Source organism: Lissotriton vulgaris, chromosome 9 (assembly GCF_964263255.1).
Source record: "Lissotriton vulgaris chromosome 9, aLisVul1.2, whole genome shotgun sequence".
NCBI classification, from domain to species: domain Eukaryota; kingdom Metazoa; phylum Chordata; class Amphibia; order Caudata; family Salamandridae; genus Lissotriton; species Lissotriton vulgaris.
In genome coordinates this window covers 233,454,792-233,478,332 of record NC_141697.1, presented here as the reverse complement: position 1 = coordinate 233,478,332, position 23,541 = coordinate 233,454,792, and the positions used below count along the sequence as shown (strand labels likewise).

Here is a 23,541-nt window from a genome sequence, read left to right as displayed (position 1 = left end):
ATTCCGATGGACAGGACTGACCAAGCAGTAGGGCTTTTTGAATATATGGAGTGGCACACAGGTGGCAACTTGGCAGATATCCAGGATAGGTACCCTGTGTGCTAACGCAGCTGTAGCAGCCTAAGCCCTGCTGGAGTGGCACATTTTGATGCAGAGTACGATCCATCGAGAGAGGGTCTGCTCTAGCATCGCCTTACCTTTAATCACTCCAGGGAACTCAATGAAGAGCTGATAGTCATCCATCCTGTGCTCTTTCAAGTTTATTTCATTTGTATGACTTAGTTAAAACCATAGAATAAAGAGTAATAAATAGCAATAAAAATAGCTTTACAATTATATAAAAAAGGTCCTCAATGTGCAAGGCAGTCTCTGTACCTGTCTTCAAGGCCAATCAATTTCATTTCAGGGGATGAAAAATGATAGATGGATAAAGGTTTTGATCCCTCAAGAGTTATTTATTAAGGGCAAGATAATGAATTTATATGAAGAAGTTGTGAGTGAGGGAGCTTGTATTTGTTGGGGAGCCTTTAATCAAGAGGTCTCAACTCCAGCCCTTGCAGCCAGAGCTTGTTGAAAACCAGCAAGAATTTTGACAAATCTACAGTTCAGTATAGGGTCATCGGAAATTAGGCAAGCAATAATGGCAGGTTTAGAAGTTCTGATTTGTCTAGAATTAAAAGAGTTTCTCAGTAGGCTTCTTAGATTCGTTAGATCTGGACAAATGCAGATAAGTGGAGTAGGTCCTATCGGTGAACCACACAAGCAACAAGAGGTGCCATCTTTCACTTGCCATGATGGAAACACGCCAAGTCGGATGGTCAAGAATTCTACTTCATAAAAGCTGGGTATGTTTAACTAAAGCACGGGCCAGTTAGCGGCTTGTAGTTGTTGACGAGCATCCACACATGAGCTTTTTTGTCAAAACGAGGTCATCCTCGATCAGAAATTTCTTTCGCTTACTTGTTTTAAACCCTTTTTAGGTCACATAAGGCAGTGACTGGTCCCATAGGGCATTCACTTGCTGTGCTACTATGGAACTTTTAAGGAGAGACTTGTATGACGACGTCGAGAGGCTAGTTAATATGGACCAAAGTGGTTCGTTAAGGGAGTTTTCACCAGAGAGCCTCAACATATAGCAGCACTTCATGAAGAGACACTGTCTCGCAATTGCCTGCCTTGTAAGGCCAAATTCTAGGAACATCTGACGCATATTTCGGAATCTTAAAGACTCATCTGTAGGCCCTGATATGTAAAATGTCCAGGGAGGCAGAGTCATGACCTAGGAGGGGTATGTTACTGTTACATCGCAACTTTTACATTGTAATGCTGTTACAACGCAGCTTTTACAACGCTGGTTCCATTACATCGGATGCTATTACAACGCAGGACATTACATAGCAGATGCTATTACAACGCATACCATTACATCGTAAGTATTGGTAAGTATATAATTTTTTTTATTTTATTTAATATTTAATTAATTTTATTAATATTAATTATAAATAAATATATTTATTTATGTTTTTTAATATTATAAATTAAATATATTAATTTAAGTAATTTTTAAAATAAGTATGAGTATAGGAGTATATGTTTTGCGGTACTGAGGTATATGTTTTGGGGTGTTTGGGTATTTTTATGTTTTAGGGCTGGGTTTAGGTTTTGGGGTACAGGGGTATTTTTAGGTTTTAGGGCTGGGTTTGGGTTTTGGGGTACAGGGGTATTTTTAGGGTTTATTTTTTTTAAAGTACGACTTTAATTACATTAAATTAATTAAATTAATTAAATTTAATTAAATTTATTATATCATATTAATTACAATTTTAGGATTAATTCAATTATATTAATTAAATTAAATTAATTAAATTAAAATAATTACTATTATAACATTTATTAAATTAAATTAATAAAATGATATTAGATTAATTAAATTACATTAACTCCAATTTTAAATTAAATTAAACTTATTTAAATAAATTAAATTAATTACAATTTTAAAATTAATTTAATTATATTAGTTAAATTAAATTAATTAAATTAACTTAATTAAATTTTTTTTAAAAAGTTATACTTACCTATACTTACGATGTAATGGTATGCGTTGTAATAGCATCTGCTATGTAATGTCCTGCGTTGTAATGGCATCCGATGTAATGGAACCTGCGTTGTAAAAGTTGCGATGTTACAGCCTGCGTTGTAAAATAACGCGTTGTAACATCATAGATCCCCTAGGAGGACTTCACTACTGTAAGGAATTGTCTGAAGGAATGTTGCTGCAGTTATGATTAGCAGTGGCTGAGAGCTTGGACTTAGTATTTGAGGAAGAGCAGAAGGCTGCAAGAAGCTCATTACCTGTTCTTATTTGCAACTGCTTTTGGGGCAGGATGGAGTCTTTGTCATCAGACAAGACACCTAGATATTTATATGTGTCCACATTATTAAGAGGGTGCTTGTTCAGCGACAAGTGTTTCTACTAGCGTACTTGTGGAGTGGATCCATGAATTGATGTAGACTGATGTAGACTGATTTTTGCGGAACTAGAGAAAGACATCTTCTGCGTACAGCCTGTGTTCTTTGGTGCGATCAATGTAAAAACAGAAGGTTCTTTTAGGGTCAAAACGGATCTGTCCTCTTACTTAGAATAATGAGGTGAGGTGAAAAATGTCAGTACCGCAAATCTTTGTCTGACGTGGAAAAAGTCACCACCTTTGTTAGAAAGGAGTTCAGAGTTCAAAGAATCAGTTGGTCTGGGTAAAAGCTGTTGGATGGAGGTGTAACCTGAAGAGCTTGAAGCTCATTGACCCTCCTTGCGGATTTTCTGGCCACCAAGAACACTGTCTTGCGGTTCAGTAATCGCAGAGGACAGCTATGCAATGGCCCGGATGGAGAACACATAAGGAACATAAGGAACATAAGAACCGGATTGAGGACCTATTGGAACATCACAAAAGGGGCAGGATAGAAAAAAGTTGCAATCCCTTAAGGAAACATGCGACAACAGGTGACTTGAGCAGTGAAGGGTGATGCAGTAGCCACAAAAAGCAGAACCAAAAGCAAGTCCTTGCCGGTCTAACGAAAGCACAAACAAAAACTCTGACCACAAGGCAGAAAGTAGTTCAATATGACAGGAAGAACACAAAGCCACAAATTTGATCAAATGGCAGACTTACACAGTTTTTGTTGAGACATCTGACATATCTCAGGAGGAAGATCAAGAGCATTCAACTGCCACCATTCAACCAGCAGACAGGAAACCGTGAGCATGCGCAGGTTTGGGTACAGAATCCTGCCCTGTTGTTGCAAAAGAAGATCCTCCCAAAAGGGCAGCATGATCAGAGGACATCAGGATACCAAACTCTCCTTGCCCAGTCCCTAGGCTCTAAGATGACTTAGGCTCAGGCGATCCGGATCTTTAGAACCCATGGCTGGGGTGGTATTGGCAGAAAGGCATACAGGAGTCTCAGGTTCCAATTTAAAAGAAAGAAGTCTCTCAGCAAAAGAAGCTTTGGAAACTCCAAGGTACAGAACCACTGATATTGCACGTTAACAATGGTCGTTAATAGATTGAGTCAAGGTTCTCCCCATTCTCGGAAGAGAGCTTGCGCCACCTCTCGATGTAGATCAGCAAGACATCCAAGGATAAGTTAGTCTGCCCTGGCAGTCCGAGATCCCGCCAGGTGCTGCACAACCAGGAATATGTCCTGGTGCATCAGCCAAGTCCAGAGGCGCAAACCACAAGGCTTCATGGCACAGGATCAATGACCCAACTCTGTCCTATTCGTTGCAATACCACAAGGTAGTTGTGTTGTCAGTGAACACCTGAACCAGTCTTTCCTTGATGGATGGGAAGAAGGCCTTTAGTACTAAGTGGATATCCCTCCACTATAGAAGATTGATATGGAGCTGAGATTCGACCAGAGACAAGATTTCCCTTGTGAAGAAATGTAGTTTATTGTATGGAGTGGTTGTGAGACCTCATCTTGTCTTGGGTCCAAGTCAGGTTAGTTTGTCACACCGTAGCTAAATCCTGGGTAGCTTAAAAAAGGAACAAGTGTAAAGCATTTAAACAGCACCAAAATGATTGGGCTCGAAAGAAACACAAACTCTCAAGAAATACGACATCAATTTATAAAAAATGACAGTATTTTTATGTAGTTTTAGACACCAAAACAAAAAAGAACTGGAGAGTTTCGGATATATAGCTACTTTAACCAGCAGTAAACCATAACTTCTCACTTATCCGTGAACATGCATTGGCACATGTTAAAGTTGGATGAGGTCACTTCCAGTTATATTGGGTGACCAACTCTGACAGGGAGCAGGTCACGAGGGACTAACCGACCCAAAGATCAGTTGCTACCAAGAAGAAGCAGTCTCACATCCAGTTCCAGCATTAATGGCAACTTACCATTGACTTCTATGGAGTGGTTCTGTTGCAATGGATCCAGCATGCAGAAGATGCTCTAGGATGCTGAGGATACAGGGGACTTCCTGAGGCTTCTCCTCAGTCCTGGTGGTCACTTTGGCGACAGGGGTCAATGTCAAGTCCTCTTTGGTCCAGCAAAAGTTGAGTTGCCACTGGACTATGACTCCCTGGTCACAATGAAACCAGCAGTTTCTTTCTTCTGGATCACCTGGAAGGAGGAATCGTGTGTGACTTCAGCATGTTTGTAGTGATGCCTACGAGTGCAGAATATTCACTGTAGACTGAAAATGGGAAACTACTTTCTGGACTGAGCTGCCATGGTAGGGCAAACTGGTACTTCTGACTTCCGCAGGTATGCTGCAACCACCACTATCACTTTTGTGAACACCTGAGAGGTACAGGTGAGGTCAAAGGGGAGCACAGCGATCTTTAAATGCTAGTGATCTATCGTGAACCACAGTCCACGCTTGTGTGCCTGCAGGACGGGAATGTGTAAGCACACCTCTTAAAGGTCCCATTATACCATCCATTCTCCGGGGCCAAGGACAGACCGAACCTGAACCAAGGTGAGCGTCTTGAATTTCTATTTCCATAGAAGGGTATTGAGAGGTAAGCGCTCTAGTATAGGGCAGAGGCTTCAGCATCAGGCAGTAGCAGGAATAACAAACCACATACTACTTTTAATGCTGGCACCCTCTCAGTGGCTCCTTTGACCAGCAGAGTCTGCACTTCCTGACAGAGCACAAGAGATGGTACTCGGTCAGGCCTTTTGCGGACTGTGGCATGGTAAGAGGGATTTCTATAAGTGGAAGAGCATAACCCAGCGTCAAGTTATTTTGCACCCTCTTGTTGGAGGTTATTGCTTGCCTTTTGAGCAGGTGGTGCCTAATACTGCCATCAACAGGATGGGTGTACTGCGTTGAAGGTCCATAAAAGAGGTTTGGAGACGGCGGCAGCCAGCGGAGTGGGGAACTGGACAGTATTCAGGTGTGCATCCTGTGTCCTCTGTGGGATCCACGCCCTTGGCAGTGAAAAGAATAGGACATTTCCTGACCTGGGAGGTAAGGTGGGTTATGTGGAAGTCCCTGGGAATTCCGCCCGTGGACATGGAAAGGGCAAAGGGACTGTTGCCAGGAACCCAATGTACGTTCCAAGGCTCTGGCGGCTCTCCTTGAAGCTCTCAAGCTCAGTGTCAGCCTTGTGGCCGAATTGGTGGAAGCTACCAAAGGGCATGTCTATCAGAGACTATTGAAAATCCCCCAAATCCCCAGTGGACATCAACCAGGCATGGCGACAGAGTGCCATTGTAGAGGCCATGTCCCTGTCGCACAAGTTACTACTTGTGTAACGATATATCTGTAAGAGACATTAGTTAGTGATAGATTCCTTACCTTAGAATATCCCCAGGCGTCAGACTGGATCCGGAAACATTTGCGTAGCAATACCCCTGCGCGCCGGTAGGCGTCGTCTGCGGCTCCGCGTCTGTCGTCGGCGTCGTGAGCGCCGGGATGACGTCGTCGGAGTACTTAGACGGCGCCCATGCGCGCTGACGTCAGTTCTGACACACAGCTTTTCCGCGCCAGATACGCAGAGCCATGAGAGAACTAACACTGGTGCCATGAAACTAGGGCCCTGAAAGGGGATGACCTTAACCCTAGATATCGGTTCGCAGAACGGGGAGGATGGGTGGGTCGGTAAGGAATCTATCACTAACTAATGTCTCTTACAGATATATCGTTACACAAGTAGTAACTTGTGCATCTGAAAAAGACACGTTAGTGATAGATTCCTTACCTTAGAATAGATACCCCAGCAATACCAACCCCGGTGGTGGGTCTGCGAACCAATATCACACCAGAAAGTCCTGGAGGACGGAACGGCCAAAGAAGCCATCCCTCCGGACTTGACAGTCCAGGCAGTAGTGTCTTGCAAACGTGTGCAGCGAGGCCCACGTAGCTGCCTGGCAAATGTCCTGTAAGGGGACTCCTCGGCCCAGGGCAGTTGTTGTCACCGTGGCCCGAGTGGAGTGAGCCCGCAGCCCAGCCGGGGGCTCCTTCCTCGCCATGGAGTAACATGCTTGAATACACAAGATGATCCACCTAGAGATGGTCCTCTTGTGTACAGCCTTTCCCTTCTTCGCGCCCACGTAACCAACAAAGAGTTGGTCATCCACCCGGAATTGGCGTGTGCGATCTAAGTAGTAGGAGAGCGCACGTTTTGGATCCAGACGGTGGAGCCTCTCTTCCTCTTTCGAGGGATGCGGAGGCGGAAAGAAGGTGGGCAAAGTGATGGACTGCCCGATGTGGAAGGCCGTGACAACCTTGGGCAGAAAGGAAGGTCGTGTACGTAACACCACCTTGTCAGGATGAACAGACAGGAAAGGTGGAGAAGAAGAAAGAGCCTGGAGCTCACTCACTCTCCTGGCAGAGGTGATGGCAACCAGGAAGGCAGTTTTCAACGTGAGAAGACGGAGAGGACAGTTATGGAGTGGCTCAAAGGGAGCACACATCAGGTAAGTGAGAACAAGATTCAAGTCCCACTGGGGCATCACGAAGGGAACAGGAGGGAACATGTGCGTGATGCCTTTCAGAAATCTACTAACAATGGGGGACTTGAATAAAGAAGGCTGATCAGGTAGCCTTAAGAAGGCGAATAGAGCAGAAAGGTACCCTTTAAGAGTGCCCATAGCAGAGCCCTGCTGGGCTAGGGAAAGAAGGAAGAGCAGCACTTCCGAAAGGGGTGCAGAGAGAGGATCCACAGCCTTTGCTGTGCACCATGCCACAAATCTGTTCCACCGGCAGGCGTATACCGACTTTGTGGAGGGACGCCTGGCTGCCAGAATGATATCACAGACTTCAGGAGGCAAGTCAAATGGCCTCAACTGCCGCCGCTCAATCTCCAAGCTTGTAGGTGGAGACTGGACAGGTTTGGGTGCAGGACCGTCCCCTGCTGCTGCGACAGAAGGTCCTCCCGAAGAGGCAGACGAATCGGGGGATCGACTGACATGCTGAGTAGCTCGGGAACCCAGTATCTTCGTGCCCAGTCCGGAGCCACAAGGATAACCTGGGCCCGGTCGCGCCTGATCTTCTTCAGCACTCTGGGCAGAAGTGGTATAGGCGGAAAGGCGTACAACAGACCGCAGCTCCACTCGCGCCGAAAAGCGTCTCCGAGCAAGTGCCGCCTTGGAAATTCCAACGCGCAGAACTGATGACATTGCGCGTTCTCTTCTGTGGCGAATAGATCTAACCAAGGCTCTCCCCACTGCTGAAAGAGACCTTGCGCCACGTCCGAGTTCAGACGCCATTCGTGATCCATCATGCACCGACGGCTGAGTTCGTCCGCCCTGGCATTCAGAGAGCCTGCCAGGTGTTGAACCACCAGGGTCACGCCCTGATGTTCCAGCCATTGCCATAGGCGCAGAGTCTCCTGGCAAAGGGTCCACGACCCCACCCCGCCCTGTTTGTTGCAGTACCACATGGCGGTGGTGTTGTCGGTGAACACTTGCACTACACGTCCCCGGACAGAGGGGAGGAATGCCTTCAGTGCTAGACGAATCGCCCGAAGCTCCAGCAGGTTGATTTGGAGCCGGGACTCCGCCAGAGACCAGAGGCCTCTGATCTCCGCCTCTCCCATGTGGCCCCCCCAGCCCTGGAGGGACGCGTCCGTCACAACTACGTGCTCTGGGTGGGGTAGGGAGAGGGATCTGCCACTGACCCAGTCGCGGTCCGTGAGCCACCACTGCAGTTGTCTCGCAGTGCCCTCCGAGATCAGGACATGATCGGACAGGTTGCCCTGATGCTGGGCCCACTGAAACTTCAGGTCCCACTGCAGAGCCCGCATCCGCCACCTGGCGTGACGCACCAGAAGGATGCAGGAGGCCATCAGTCCCAGAAGCCGCAGCGTCAACCTGACCGAGACTCGGGATAACGGCTGGAAGATGGGAACCAGAGCCTGAATATCCCGAACCCGCTGCTCGGGTGGGTAAACCCGAAACTGCGCCGAGTCGAGAACCGCTCCGATGAAGAGGAGATTCTGAGAGGGACACAGGTGTGACTTCGGCACATTGATGGAGAACCCCAGCAGGTGCAGGAGGTCGGCCGTAGTCTGGAGGTGGCTGACGACTGACTGGGGCGAGCCCGCCTTCAACAACCAGTCGTCGAGGTAGGGGAAGACTGATACCCCCTGCCTGCGCAGATGAGCTGCGACCACCGCCATCACCTTCGTGAACACCCGTGGGGCGCTGGTAAGGCCGAAGGGGAGCACGGTAAACTGAAAGTGCTCTTGGCCTACCGTGAACTGCAGGTAACGCCGGTGGGACGGCAGGACGGGGATGTGGAAATAGGCGTCCTGCAGGTCCAACGCTACCATCCAGTCTCCCGGGTCCAGGGCAGCCAGGACCTGAGCCAAAGTGAGCATCTTGAACTTCTCCGTCCGGAGGAAGCCGTTGAGTTCCGCAAGTCCAAGATAGGGCGTAGGCCCCCTTTGCCCTTCTTGGGCACCAGAAAGTAGTGGGAGTAACATCCACACCCTACTTCTGGCCCAGGAACGCGCTCCTCTTGCAGAAGTTGCAAGTGATCCCCCGACACACGGTGGTATTGTGGTGGCATGGATGGAGGGGATGCCTTGAAGGGGAGGGAGTAGCCCCTTCGGACAATCTTCAGCACCCACCTGTCTGAAGTGACTGTATGCCAGTGGGAGAGGTGATGGTGAACCCTGCCCCCACAGGCGTCACATGGGCCTGAAAACTCGGACTAGGAAGGTTTTGAGGCAGGTGCTGCTGAGGGAGGTGTGGACTGGCCTCGCCGCGGGCCCCGACCGCCGCCACGGCGGTTCCCACGTCCGCCACCGCGCTGCTGGACATTTTGCGGCGTGTGGCTGACGGTACGTGGTGGGGCGCCCCTTCCGTGGCCACGAAAGGAGCGAAAGGCACCCGTTTGCTGGCGTGGGGCCGTGAGGCCCAAGGACTTGGCCGTAGCCCTGGAGTCCTCGAAACGTTCCAGCGCATGGTCTGCCTTGTCGCCGAAGAGGCGACGGCCATCAAACGGCATGTCCAGGAGGGTGGTCTGGACATCGGCCGAGAAGTTGGCGGACCTCAACCAGGCATGGCGTCGAACCGCCACCGTTGTTGCCATCGCCCTGCCTAGTTAGTCCGTTGTATCCAGCCCACACCGGATAGAAAAGCGTGCTGCATCTCGGCCGTCCGCAAGGGCTTGGCTGAGTTTTGCCTGGACCTCCTCCGGGCATCTAGGCAGCACCTCCGCAACCGTGTCCCACAGAGTGTGGGTGTAGCGGCCCAAGAGACAGGCGGTGTTCACAGACTGCAGCCCCAAGCTAACAGACGAGAAAACCTTCTTCCCGAACTGTTCATATCTCTTGGATTCCCTGTCGGGCGGGGCCGACGGGAATGCGGTTTGGGAGTTTGAGGCCTGGATGACCAGACTCTCGGGGGTGCGATGGGTAGACAAAAAGCATGGGTCGCCCGGGGCCGGGCGGTAGCGTCTGGCCACGTTCCTATCCACAGGTGGGCCTGTGGCGGGCTTGGACCAAGTGCCCAGAAGAACGTCACATAAGGCCTCATTGAACGGCAGCAGGGGCTCCGCGGAGCCTGACTGCGGTTTGAGGACCTCAGTGAGGAGATTAGTCCTCACGGCCGTGACGGGGAGCTGAAGGTTTAAGGCCTTAGCTGCCTTCGTCAACACTACGCTGTAAGCAGAACCCGCCTCCGAAGCCACAGTCGGAGGCGATGTAAATCCAGTGTCTGGCGATGTGTCAATACCACTGGCCTCCCCCAAGCTCATATGTCCAGTCCTGCTGTGACTGGCAATCTTGTGCCAGAGGGTCCTCGACCCCTCCCAATACTCCTCGTCACCTGTGTCCTGGAAACCAGGATTAGCAGACAGGGCCTCCTCGTGGAGATAAAAATCCCCAAAGGCCGACGGAATCGGCGCCCAGCGGCGCCCTTCCGGCGCCTGAGTAGGACCGTAGGAAACATTGGGGGCGGCAACCACATTGGCTGCCGGGGGCGACACCTGAAGGGACGGCGCCGGCGAGGTCGTAAGGTCGACCGGCGAGGTCCCGGTTCCGGAACCGGATCCAGCGAGGTCCTGCGGCGCCGAGACCGAAGTCGCCAGCGGCGTCGGAGCCGAAGCACCCGACGGCGTCGGGGCCGAAGCGCCCGACCCGGAAGGACCTCCAGACGGAACCGATCGGCCCGAAGGCGCCACGGGAACCGACTGAGGAGGGAGGGCCCTCATGGCCATGAGGTACCTCTCGACCTCCTCCGGCGTCGCGCCGTGCCCAGGGACCCGAAGGTGTGGGGCAGGCGGCGACGCTTGCGACTCCCGCGGAGCCACGTGGGCGGTGTTGCCCGAGCCCCCGGCCGCATCGTGCGAGCGTCGGGGCGGGTCGGAGGATCGATGACGTCACTCTGACCTCTCATGCCTCTTACCTGAGGACTTGGAACCAGACGATCGGTGTCCACTTCCGGAGCTCCGATGACTCCGACCTCGCGACCTGTCCCTCGACCTCCCGTGGGACCGGGACCTGGAGCGGCGCGGGGCCGACTGCCTCAGCTCGAGACGCTTGCGGGACCGCTCCTGCCTAGCCTTCGACGTCAGGGCTCGGCAGTCGGAGCAGGTTCGATCGTCTTGGTCGAGGCCTAAGCACTTCAGGCACCGGCGATGGGGGTCCGTGACCGACATGAGTCGATCGCACTTCGAGCAAGGCTTGAACCCGGGCATCCCTGGCTCCGATAGTCGAGAATTCGACAAAAAGAGAGATCAAAAGGATCAAAAAGTTCAGTCAAAAATTGACTGGGGGTAGAGCTTCTTCCGGATCTGCGCTAGCTGGCGCGGAAAAAAGAAGAACTGACGTCAGCGCGCATGGGCGCCGTCTAAGTACTCCGACGACGTCATCCCGGCGCTCACTACGCCGACGACGGACGCGGAGCCGCAGACGACGCCTAGTCGCGCGCAGGGGTATTGCTACGCAAAAGTTTCCGGATCCAGTCTGACGCCTGGGGATATTCTAAGGTAAGGAATGTATCACTAACGTGTCTCTTTCAGATTAGTAAGTCAGTGGTGTTCTTCAGGGCATCCCGGCCTTCAACAAATGCCTGATTGGAAATGGCTCAGCCCTCATTAGGGAGCATGGGTAGCTGCTGTGTCCAGCCTATTGGATTTCCTTTCTAAGTTGTAGTAGGGAGCACGCTTGAGTTGACCTTGGCAATCAAAGCCTGCATTTTCAGGGTCTCTGAGACGGATGCTAATGGAGGAAGGGCGCAGCAATGTTGGAGGGCAATCATTCTGTGCATGGAAGCCCCTGTGTAGGGTGTGGCTAAGGCCCCCAGGAGAACGTCGGTGAGAGTCTGATTAAAGGAAAGTAGGGGCTCTGCATAGCTTACCCCTGTTGAAGCACCTGTCAAGATGCTGGTCTTGACCTTAGGGGTAGCTGTAGATCAAGTGCCTCCACTGTCCTGTGCATCACTGCTGTAAATGATGCGCCTTTCTATGTGGCAGGGTCTGGAGGGGAAATCAGGTCGGATTCTGGAGAGGTGTTCTGGCTATACCTAGCTACTCTTACTAGTTTTTCTCCTGGTAACATTCGTCCTCCAGGAGGCCATAACCATTCTCATCATCTTTTCTAAAGAGGGTCTATACAGGCGTGGGTTGACGATGTCCAGACAGCACCGGATGTCAATAGCGCTGCCTCAGAGTCAGAGAGAGAATAGGTTCGTCTTCGTGAGGCGCTGGTGGCAATAGAGGTGGAGGCGTTGAACTGGATATAGTGGAGGTACCAGTGTCCGCTTCAGTCTGGATCGAGGGCCTGGATGGCATCAAGGGCGAACCCGCAGACAATCTAGCGGGGGAACCTTTCGGTGTTGTGGGTCCCCAACGTGCGCCAGAAGGAGCTGTTGGTCCAAAGATTGAGTGCATGGCATTGTGGAATTCCTTATATTGGTCACAAGTTGCTCCAGCTCCGGGGAACTCAGAAAAGCCTGATGCGGACCTAGCAGCCAGTTGCACGGATGAAGTGCAGAAGTTGTGAGTAGAAGCACGGGGCATGCTAGGGAGTAGTCGAAGAAAGCTTTGACGACTACTTCCGATGCTTTTTAGACTTACCCGACATAGATGATGACAATTTGGAGCAGGATGACGATCGTCTGTGGGATCAGCTCAGAGACCAGATCTTCCTTAACGTGAAATGAGAGAGGAGTGGGGGAAAGGGGCTGACAAGCAAGGAGGGCCAGGGGAGCTCCCAAGGAGAATGGGCAGAAACATTTATGTATATATTTTTTTCTTCCAAAAAGAGAGTTATGGGAGGGTGCAAGGGGCTGATCAGAAGTCCTCTGTCTGAAACAAAAGATCTAGCCAACAAGCAGCTAAAATGGTCTGTAGCAGAGACCCAACAAAAACAACTACAAGCAGTTTCCAGTCACATCACAGGCTGGTGTTATGCACGTGTCGGGAACAGGAGGAGGATAACGTGGCTGTATAAGTACTAATTATTTTCTTTGCTGCAGCATAACTAAATTGAGTGCACAAATGTTCCTGAAACAGCAGAAAGAAATCATATTTATTTGCAGCGATTTTTAAATAGAACATGAAGTTTATTTAACTAAACCACTTTTTTAACAATTAGCAAAAGGTATACCTTCAGTGCAACACCTTTCACATGACTCGCTGTTAAGGTGTCTTTTAGGACACCAAATAATAACTTGTCATCTTTTCCAAGATTTACTTCCCGATTAACCGTGTAGCTTTCACCACCTGTTGGAAAACAGACATTTGTCAGGAGGTTGCATATATCGCGCTTCGTCTTTCCTCATGAACCACAGCCATCAGAGTATTTAATACCAAATATAAAGAAAAATTTGTTGGTGCTAGAATCTTATTTTAACTACTGGTTTATGGTAATTAATATCCCTAAAATCTGCTTTAGACCTTCATGTAGCCCACATTCTGATCCACAAGCGATGACAAGACATTAATCCTATGCTACATTATAGGCAAATACAAAAAGCATATCCACTCTAGGTATAGAATAGAGTTTCCCATGTGGCATTCACTCGTGGGTAGCTTTAAGGTGGAATATGAACAAATGGATTTGGGGCATCAAATGGAAATTCTGTTTTTGCTGGTGGCAGAACATGAGAGGTGGCCAAGTGCATTAGTATGTGATAGATTCCTTACCTTAGAATTACCCCGACGCGTGAGACTAGATCGGAAAGTTTGTCAGCAGTACCCCTGCGCGTCGGTAGGCGTTGTTGTACGGCTCCGTGTATGTCGAGGTCATCGTAGTCGCCGAGATGACATTGCTAGAGCTACTTAAACGCGCTCATGCACGCTGTCAGATCTATACATGACTTTCCGCACTGGGAAGGCAGAGCCATGCAAGATACTGACCGCCGGTGCATTGAAACTAGGGCCCCGAAAGGGATGAACTTAACCCCAGAAATCATATCACAGAATGGGGAGGATGGGTGGGGCGGTAAGGAATCCATCACAAATGTTTCTTACAGATATATCATTACCAAAGGTAAGTAACTTGTTCATCTGAAAGAAACAAGTTAGTGATAGATTCCTTACCTTAGAATAGATACTCCAGCAATACCAACCCTGGTGGTAGGTCTGCGAATAGATCACAACAGAAAGTCACGGAGAATAGAACGGCCAAAGAAGCCGCCACTCCGGACTTGACTGTCGAGGCAATAATGCTTAGTAAAAGTGTGCAGCGAGGCCCACGTGGCTGCCTGACAGATGTCTTGCAGGGGGACACCACCTCCCAATGCAGTAGAAGCTGCTGTTGACCTGGTAGAATGGTCACGCAACCCCATTGGAGGTTCCTTTTTAGCCAGAGATTAACAGGCCTTGATACACAAGATTACCCAGCAGGAGATAGTCCTCTTGTGTACAGCCCGGCCTTTCTTGGCACCACATAGCCAACAAAGAGCTGGTCATCCACCGGAACTTTTGTGTGCGATTCAGGGAAAATGAGAGCGCACGTTTTGGGTCCAGGCGGTGGAGCCTCTCTTCCCCTCTGGAAGGATGCAGAGGAGGAAATAAAGTGGGCAAGAGGATAGTTTGCCCAGTGTGGAAGGCAGTGACAACTTTTGGCAAGAAGGAAGGACGAGTGCGAAGCACAACCTTGTCCGGATGGACCGACAGAAAAGGAGGCTTACGGGAAAGAGCCTGGAGCTCACTCACGCGCCTAGCGTAGGTGATGGCAACCAGGAAAGCAGTCTTTAAAGTCAATAAACAAAGAGGACAGTTCTGAAGCGGCTCAAAGGGAGCGCACATCAAATAGGTAAGAACCAGATAAAAAGTCCCACTGTGGCATCAGGGAAGGAGGGAAAAGGTGAGCAATGCCTTTGAGAAATCTATTTACTACAGGGGACTTGAGAAGACAGGGCTGATCAGGGAGCCTGTGAAAGGCCGAAATTGTAGAAAGAGATCCCTTAATAATGCCCAGAGCAGGGCCCTGCTGGGCCAACGAAAGAAGGAACAAAAGGACGTCTGAAAGAGGAGCAAAAAGGGGATCCACAGCCTTTGCTGTGCACCATGCCACAAATGTGTTCCACCTGCAGGCGTATACCGATTTAGTGGAGGGACGCCTAGCTGCCAGAATGATATTGCAGACTTTAGGAGGCAAGTCAAAAGGAATCAACTGTTGCCGCTCTATCTCCAAACACGTAGGTGGAGGCTGGACAGGTTCGGGTGGAGGACCGTCCCCTGCTGCTGAGACAGAAGATCCTCCCGAAGCAGCAGCCGGATTAGGGGATCCATGCTCATACTGAGTAGCTCGGGGTACCAAACTCTTTGAGCCCAGTCCGGAGCCACAAGAATAAGGAGTAGTTTCTGTCCTGTAACTCCAGTTCTGTAGTAGGGGATCTCTGTGTATAGTCATAATCTAGTGAATAGTCCCGCCCATGTGTGTGGACCCCGGCAATCAAAAATAATCTCTTAAGTTGTCAAATCATGCAGAAACTGCAAAGACACTTAAGAGAGAATTTAAAGACAAATAATGCAGCCTATATCCACAGGCTACACTGTCCAGTACGTCAACTAGAAATTCCACCAAACAACACCACACACAACACAGCCTGCCCAGTTTCTACCATAGAGAAACTTGCCTCCACCAGTAAAATACTCTGGAATGATAGAGAGGAAGGCATGGACAGACAAGCCCCATAGGCTGCCATTATGTGGCTTCAATAGGATACTGTGCCTTTAAGAGAACTTTCCAGAACTTTCTTCCAGTATCCCAGAATGCATAGCAGATCCCTCTACTTTCAGTTCTTTTTGAAGGCGTAGCACGCCAGACCTGTAGCATTCCTTACATGAAGAAATATCTCCCCCGGGGAGGAGGGCGGGCGCTTATGACTATAACAGAGATATCCCTACTACAGAACTGGAGTTACAGGACAGAAACTACTCCTTCTGTAGTAGGGGATCTCTGTGTATAGTCATAATCTAGTGAATAGAATGGCAAGCCCATCCCCACACCAAAGCGGCGGTGGAGAAAGAAATTAACACCACTATTGTGCGAACAAATTCCGCAGCGAAGCCTGTCCAACCTGAGCATCTGCCCTGGCATCCGTGTCCAGACAGTAATGCTTAGCAAAGGTATGAACCGACTTCCAAGTGGCTGCTTTGCAGATTTCAGCAATCGGCACGTTACGGAGCAAGGCTGTCGTGGCAGCTTTTCCCCTGGTGGAATGAGCCTTAGGCTTGCCTCCTAAGGTCTTATTAGCTTTTTGGTAACACAATTGTATGCAGGACACAATCCACCTAGAAATGGACTGCTTAGAGGTAGCAAGACCCGTCCTGACTGATCCATAATTGATAAACAACTGGTCAGACCTACCAATATCTTTGGTTTTATCCAGATAAAATTTCAACACCCTCCTAACATCCAGGGAATGGAGAGACCTTTCCGCTGGAGACGAAGGATTCCGAAAAAACGCAGGCAAAGTTATGGTCTGGTTGACATGAAAATCAGAAATAACCTTGGGAAGAAATTTAGGGTGAGTACGCATAACAACCTTAGCAGCATGAAATACAGGATAAGGTTCTTGGCAACACAACGCCTGAATTTCACTCACCCTGCGGGCCGATGTAAGGCCCACAAGGAACGCCACCTTCCAGGACAGGTGCTGCAACGAAGCCTTATGAATAGGTTCAAAAGGCTCCTTCATCAACCTGGACAGCACCACATTCAGTTCCCATGAAGGCGAAGGAAGCCTGACAGGAGGGAATACTTTCTTCAAGCCTTCCAAAAAATCTTTGATCACAGGGATCTGGAAGAAGGAAGTCTGTGAAGGGCATTTCCTGTAGGTAGTCAATGCAGCGAGATGAACCTTAATGGAATGAACATTAAGTCCAGACTGCGCCAAATGTAGAAGGTAAGGTAGGATGACATCTTCCTTGCACGTCGTCGGTCATGGTTCTTAGAATGGCACCAGATACAGAACCTCTTCCACTTGTAAGCATAGGAAGTCAGAGCGGAAGGTCTCTTAGACTCCTTCAGTATGTCCATGCAATCATCGGGCAGATTCAGATGGCCATATTGCACTATCTCAGGAGCCATGCCGCCAAACTCAAAGACGAGAGGTTGGGGTGTAACATCTGTCCCCCGAACTTCGTGAGAAGGTCCGGCCTGCACGGCAGCCGAATGTGAGGAAGGAGAGACCAGTGAAGCAGGTCCGTGAACCACCACTGTCTGGGCCATTCCGGGGCCATGAGTATCATCCGAGCCCTGGACCGGGCTAGCTTGATGAGCACCGCCGGAATCAGGGGAATGGGCGGAAAAGCGTGTAGGAAGGTACATCCTGACTATGGTTGCCCCCAACTTTTTGCCCTGTGTTTTAGCTGGTTTTGGACATAGTCGACCTGGGACCCTGCCAATCAGGACCCCAGGCCTACTGCTCTCTCTTTAAAATGGATTCCATGTACCCTAGGTACATTTCCAATTGGTACTGGGCCACCCTATCAGACCCTGTAACTCAGGGCATAGGTGTACCCAGGGCTGCCAGGGGCTGCAGCACGTATTGTGCCACCCCTGGCTGGCCTCCTAAATTTGACACAACTGGCTGCATGACAGCTGGGGCAAAGTCGTGTAATCACCCTTTGCTGTAGGTGTAGTATACCTATACCTAACCCTAAAATGGACACACAGATTCCTATCAGTCACTCCTATGGCAGGCCTTGACAATCCTGAAGGCAGAGTGCTTGGAATCGTGTGAGATGGTGCTCTGGCATGAGCTGAGCCTGTCTGCAGCTTGCGGAATCAAGTCCTAATAGCTGTTCCATGATATCGCATACCATATACTCTTAAGTGCATTATAATCCTCGCGGTTAAATGCTATCTTTGGTATTGCTTTATCAAAACATGTCGAGTAAGGTGTCATACGAATTGGAATACTAACCCCTCGCCAATTCTGGCGACGGGGTTAGCATTCCACCCTTCTAGAGGGACACGACATGTATGTAACTGTGAACCCCGGTTAAAGTTAACTGAAGCCTCAGCTCCACAAAATGGATGCTGCCACCACAGACACGAGTCTGACCCCCTGCAGCTGGGAGTCCTTCCAGCGAGGGGAGCCTGGACAAAGGGTTTCCTGTCAGGGGCGGTGCTAGCACCGTCCCAGACATGGTTTTGTGTATCCTGGGTAGGCAGGGCTTTACAGGAAGGTGACTGCTGAGTGGCACCCCGGTGCTCACTACGCATAGGCCGGTCTGAACCAGTTCCAGGGGCGCACCAGCCCCTGGCCTGGGGAAGTCCGGCATAGCTGAGGGGTGTAACCACCCCCCACCTAGTCCCACCCATAGGCAGGACCTAGTCACCGGGTCAGCCCCCTTTTTTAGTATAAAGATGGGAGCGGGCCCCCTGTTAAAATTAGATCATCTTTGGAATCAAGATACCACTTTCTTCGAAAGGACTTCACGATTTCTTCTTCAAGATTCTCCCTTGTGGCTAAGGAGTAGTCACCCTGCATCAAGCGGGCACCATCCTAAAGAACACTGCGGTCTGCTGCAAGTCCTTCATCACGAATCCGACGACCCAGCTCGACGAGACCCGGCTTCCCTGGCACCTCTGACCTCTACTCACCTCTACAGCCAAGCTGAGAACCGTGAGTGCGACGAGACCTCAAGGGACCGACGATCGCCAAGACTGCACGACATCTTTACTGCAAGCCCACCGTGTCCTCCACTGGTGAGTGCTTTGGGGTCCGAGAAGCCCCGACCCTGCGCAGCTCCAGCACCCAAGGTCAGCCCCCCTGCATCTCCACGATCTGCGTGGGGCCCTTCTGCTGTTTGCTGTGCACCGCGTTGTTTGGCTACTAGCCGGCTGGCTTGTGGCCCTCTGAACGACGCCCAACGACTTCACGACTGCTGGTCTGGTTGCTCCAGGCTGGCCTTTGCTTCCTTCTTCAAGAGAGGCACCCCGGACCCTCCTGGTCCACTCCAGACGCCATTTTAGGTCCACCGCGTGGGCTTGAATTTGCCAAGGCTTTGTTGCCCAATCCTGGGTCCAGCGACGCCGACAGCTTCTATCTTCGTGGGACAGCTCGATCCTCCATCCTGGTCGCCGACAACGCCTCCTGGTCCGTGAGATCTTCGAGTCAAGCGTCACCCACTCACCTAGTCGAGGTGGCTACCATCCGGTGCCCTCCTGGTGCCCACTGACTACTGGCTAGTAGTCTCGAACTTGGTCCCCTCTGCTTTCAGGTGTCATCTATCTTCGAGATCCAGGCTTGGATCCAACTGAACTTTCTTCACTGGTCACCGGCCAGCATCTTTTCTTCCGGCTCCTGGTCCGTCTACGAGGATTCCCGACGTCTTTTCAGACCTATGCAGCTGCAGCCCCTGGGCTAGGTAACTTCGGCATTTCGGTGCCCCAGCATAGCCTCACTATCCAAGGGTCAGAATCTACTTTCGTTTTCTCCCTACCAGGTCGGGTTCGCCCGAGAACACTAACTTTCTAATTCCTAGCTACCATAGACTTTTGTCCCGCATCTCGCGTGAGAGTGCACACACTGCACCCGAGTCCCCTAGGCCTCCTAGAAGTAATCTAACGATTCCCTAGTCAAGTCCTAGCGATTCCAAAAGCTATTAGTACTGTACTTACCTGCTAGGAATTTCGCATCCCACTTTCAGAGTATATGGTTTTCCGTGCCCCTCGGGCATTTGTATATACTGTGCTAACTTAAGTATTTTTGTAAGAGTTTTGGTTTGTGCTTAGTACCCTGTCCTCATAAAGAGTACAGGGCTGTTGTGATCTTTAAATAAATAACTGTTTATTTTCATAACACTTGTGTGGTGTCCTTTCACTTGGTATTCAAGGGGTATATGTGTGGTAAACAGCTGGCTTAACGCGCCCTCTCGAGTCTTTAGCCTTAGACTGCTCGTATCCACGCTACTAGGATAGCTGGTCTATAAGGTTGACTTACAACCAATCATCAATAAGGGTTGCTGGACTGATACATAGTGTTCACTAGAATAGTGAGCACTGCATATCAGGCCACCTTCTCACATTGGTGAGCAGCGGTTGGGATTTGAGCTTGCTGTTGTTTTACCACACGTATCCTAAGAATATCTTGTTGAAAGATCACATAAGTACTGTTAGGTACACATAACTAAAGCTTAGAATACTCTGAGTTCTACTGAACCAGCTGTTGTAGCTCCTCAAGGCTTAGCACACCTTGGCTGCAACTCTTAGCAAGGGATCAGTAGGTAAACACATAGTGTAGGTAGGTGCATCACTTACACCACACTAGAATCAGCATGTCAGACAAAGGAGGAAACTCTGAGTATCCCCTTGTGTCAGTGGACCCTCCACAGGTCCTTACTTCAAAATATGCTGCTCTTAGCTTCCATGAGATGAGACAAGTGTGTACTCTCAGGAAACTAAAACAGGGGTCTAACCCCACCACTTCCTTTCTGATTGGTCTCTTAGAGGCTTATGATGCCAGTAGGGCTGGTAACCCAGACCCTTCTAATCCAGATGGAAGTTTGCCCTCCTTACAGGGTCCCTTTGATATCCATCCCCTCCATGAGGCAGATGATGCTGAGGAGGAGGATGAGTTGTCAGGGGATGAGGCAGATAAGGGACAGCTAGAGGTCAGTAGACTAAGCAGGTCCAACTTAAGCAGACATGAGCTTGGTACTAGGGGACCCCTGGGCCCACTCTCAGGTCAGCTTAACATTGGGAATGGACGAGTTAGGTCTCTATCAAGAGGCTCTAACAGATCCTTTCGAACCAATGGCTCTCTCAACTCTTCTCACAGAGGGATGTCTTCCCCTAAGAGGAGAGTGTATGAAGCTGAAGAAAGGGCAGTCAAACTGAGGATTGAAAGGGAAGAACTTGCCCTGGCCAAAGAGAGACTTGCCCTTGCTAGAGAGCAAGAATTATGTGGGCTACAGCCCACTGGTGGCAGCAATAATCCTAGCAATAGGGAAAGGAGTTTTGATAAAAAGCACCTGAATAAGATAGTGCCCCCCTTTAAAGAAGGGGATGACATCCACAAATGGATTACTGCTTTGGAGAGAGCCTGCACTGTGCAGGGTGTTCCCCAAAGTCAGTGGGCAGCTATCTTGTGGCTCTCCTTTGATGGTAAAGGTAGAGATAAGCTCCTCACCACAAGGGTGGAGGATGCTAACAATTACAAAATCTTGAAGAATGTACTGGTTGATGGGTTTGGTTTAACCACTGAACAATACAGGATGCTGTTCAGAGACACCCAGAAAACTCAGTCTCAAGATTGGACTGACTTTGTTGATTGTGCCACTAAGGCTTTTGAAGGCTGGCTACTGGGTAGTAAGGTTACTGATTTTAAAGGATTGTATAATCTAATTATGAGGGAGCAAATCTTAAATAATTGTCAGAACCAGTTATTACACCAGCACCTGGTAGACTCTGAGTTGACCTCTCCACAGGAATTGGGTAAGAGGGCAGACAAATGGGTCAGAACCAGGGTTAGGCCTAAAAACCAGGGTGGTGACCAGAAAAAGGAATCAACCAAGCCTCAAGAGAAGGGTGGGGATAAATCCTCAGAGAAGACTTCCCAAGGGCCCCAAAACTCCAACAAGGGTGGTGGGTCCCAGAACACTCCTTCAGAACAAAAGAAACCTTATTGCCATACCTGTAAACAGGTGGGTCATTACAAAAGTGATGTCAGTTGCCCTAAAAATGGTAATAAGGGAAACATACCCCCAGGTAATACTCCTAAACCTCCTGTTACCACTAGTGGTAATCCCCCAGGTGGTGGGAGTGCCCCCAAGAATGTGGTGGGCATTACTTTGGGCAATCAGGAGGACTATGGCCTAGCCAGGTTCCCTGACCACACTCTTGTCTGTGAGACTGGCATGGGGTTTGCCAACTTCACTACTGGACCCCACATTTTGGGAAAGTATAGACAAGAAGTTTTAGTGAATGGTCAGAAAGTTGAGGCATTCAGAGACACAGGGGCCAGCCTCACCATGGTGAGTGACCATCTGGTCCCCTCTGCTCAACTGACCCCTGGTTTTACTTATCAGGTGACAGACATTCATGGAATGAAGAGAAGGCATCCCATGGCAGTAGTCAAGCTCAGCTGGGGTAATGTCACAGGGCCCATGAGAGTGGCAGTGACAGATAACCTACCTGTAGATTGCTTACTGGGGAATGACCTGGAACTCTCAGCATGGGCTGAGGTGGAGCAAGAAACTCACTCCAGAATGATAGGCCTATCCAGACAGGTTAGTGGGGCAGTAATAGCTACAGCCCCAGTCCAAGCACCATTCCTCCCTGAAAAGGTTGGAAGGGCAGTGGTAGCCACTGCCCAGGCTCAGACAGACTTTCCAGAACAGGATAGGAGGGCTGTGACAGTCACAGCCCAAACACAAACTGAGTGCCCTCCTGAAAAGGTTGGCAAGGTTGAAATGGTCTCAGCCTCTACTCAAACAGATAGTGAGGATGTGAAGCCTGAAACAATGGATCACTCCACTCAAACAGAGAGCATTGAGGAGGAAGAAGAGTCTTCCCCCTCCCAGACACTAGGTGAGAGCCAGCCTCCTCAGGGAACTGACTCTACCCCTGTTGAAGGAACTGCCCCAGAGGTAGTCAGGCCTAGCCTGGCAGAGCCCCTGATGGCAGTGGACCCTTCCCAGGTGGGACCCAGTCTGGAGCAGGTAACCTGCACCTCTCTACCCTGTCTCAGTCAGCCCAGGGCTGAAGAGATCAGGGAGGCCAGTGGTGGACCCCAAAGGGCCCCCTGTCCAAAAGAACCCCTTAATCAACAGATTAGGATCACTGAAGCTAGTAAACCTAGCCAAGTGAAAATAAGTCAGACTCCTGAGGGATCCCCCCTAAAAATAGTTAGGGAACTCCCACAGCTGGACACTGTTGGGCACAGCCAAACATGGGGGCTAAAAACCCCAGACCTGACCTGTCCCTCCAGTAAGCCAAACAGAGGGACTCAGCCTCCAGCTTTAGGTAGCCAGAGGCTGACCCTGAGAGCTCAGTGCATCTCAGCTAAAGAAAGAAAGGCACACATGATGAATGGTGATGGGAGGAAGTTGAGCCCAAAGGTAGAGGAGCCTCACTTCAGCACTCCATCCCAGCATCAGCCTTCTTCTTTCCCAAGACACACCAGAGACAGAGATTCCCTATGGTGGAGACCCTCAGATACCCTTAGGGTGAGGGGTTGCCTAGTGGACCATGACACAGGGGGAAACCAAGCCAGAGCTGGTACTTCCTTATATGGCCACTTAGGTAATAGAGGCTTACCTGGACAAGGATAGCCTTATCTCCTTTCGTTTGGGGGGGGGTTGTGTAGGAAGGTACATCCTGACTATGGTTGCCCCCAACTTTTTGCCCTGTGTTTTAGCTGGTTTTGGACATAGTCGACCTGGGACCCTGCCAATCAGGACCCCAGGCCTACTGCTCTCTCTTTAAAATGGATTCCATGTACCCTAGGTACATTTCCAATTGGTACTGGGCCACCCTATCAGACCCTGTAACTCAGGGCATAGGTGTACCCAGGGCTGCCAGGGGCTGCAGCACGTATTGTGCCACCCCTGGCTGGCCTCCTAAATTTGACACAACTGGCTGCATGACAGCTGGGGCAAAGTCGT

The 23,541-nt window shown here is 50.0% G+C and overlaps 1 protein-coding gene across 1 annotated transcript in view; it reads right to left on the bottom strand.

Moving 5' to 3' along the window:
• The window catches only part of BUB1B (BUB1 mitotic checkpoint serine/threonine kinase B), a 440,231-nt gene that overhangs the window by 35,141 nt on the left and 381,549 nt on the right, over positions 1 to 23,541 (bottom strand). The window contains exon 22 of the mRNA XM_086937370.1: positions 13,079 to 13,194. Coding sequence (XP_086793496.1) covers positions 13,079 to 13,194 — 116 coding nt within the window. The remainder of the gene's footprint in view (positions 1 to 13,078; positions 13,195 to 23,541) is intronic.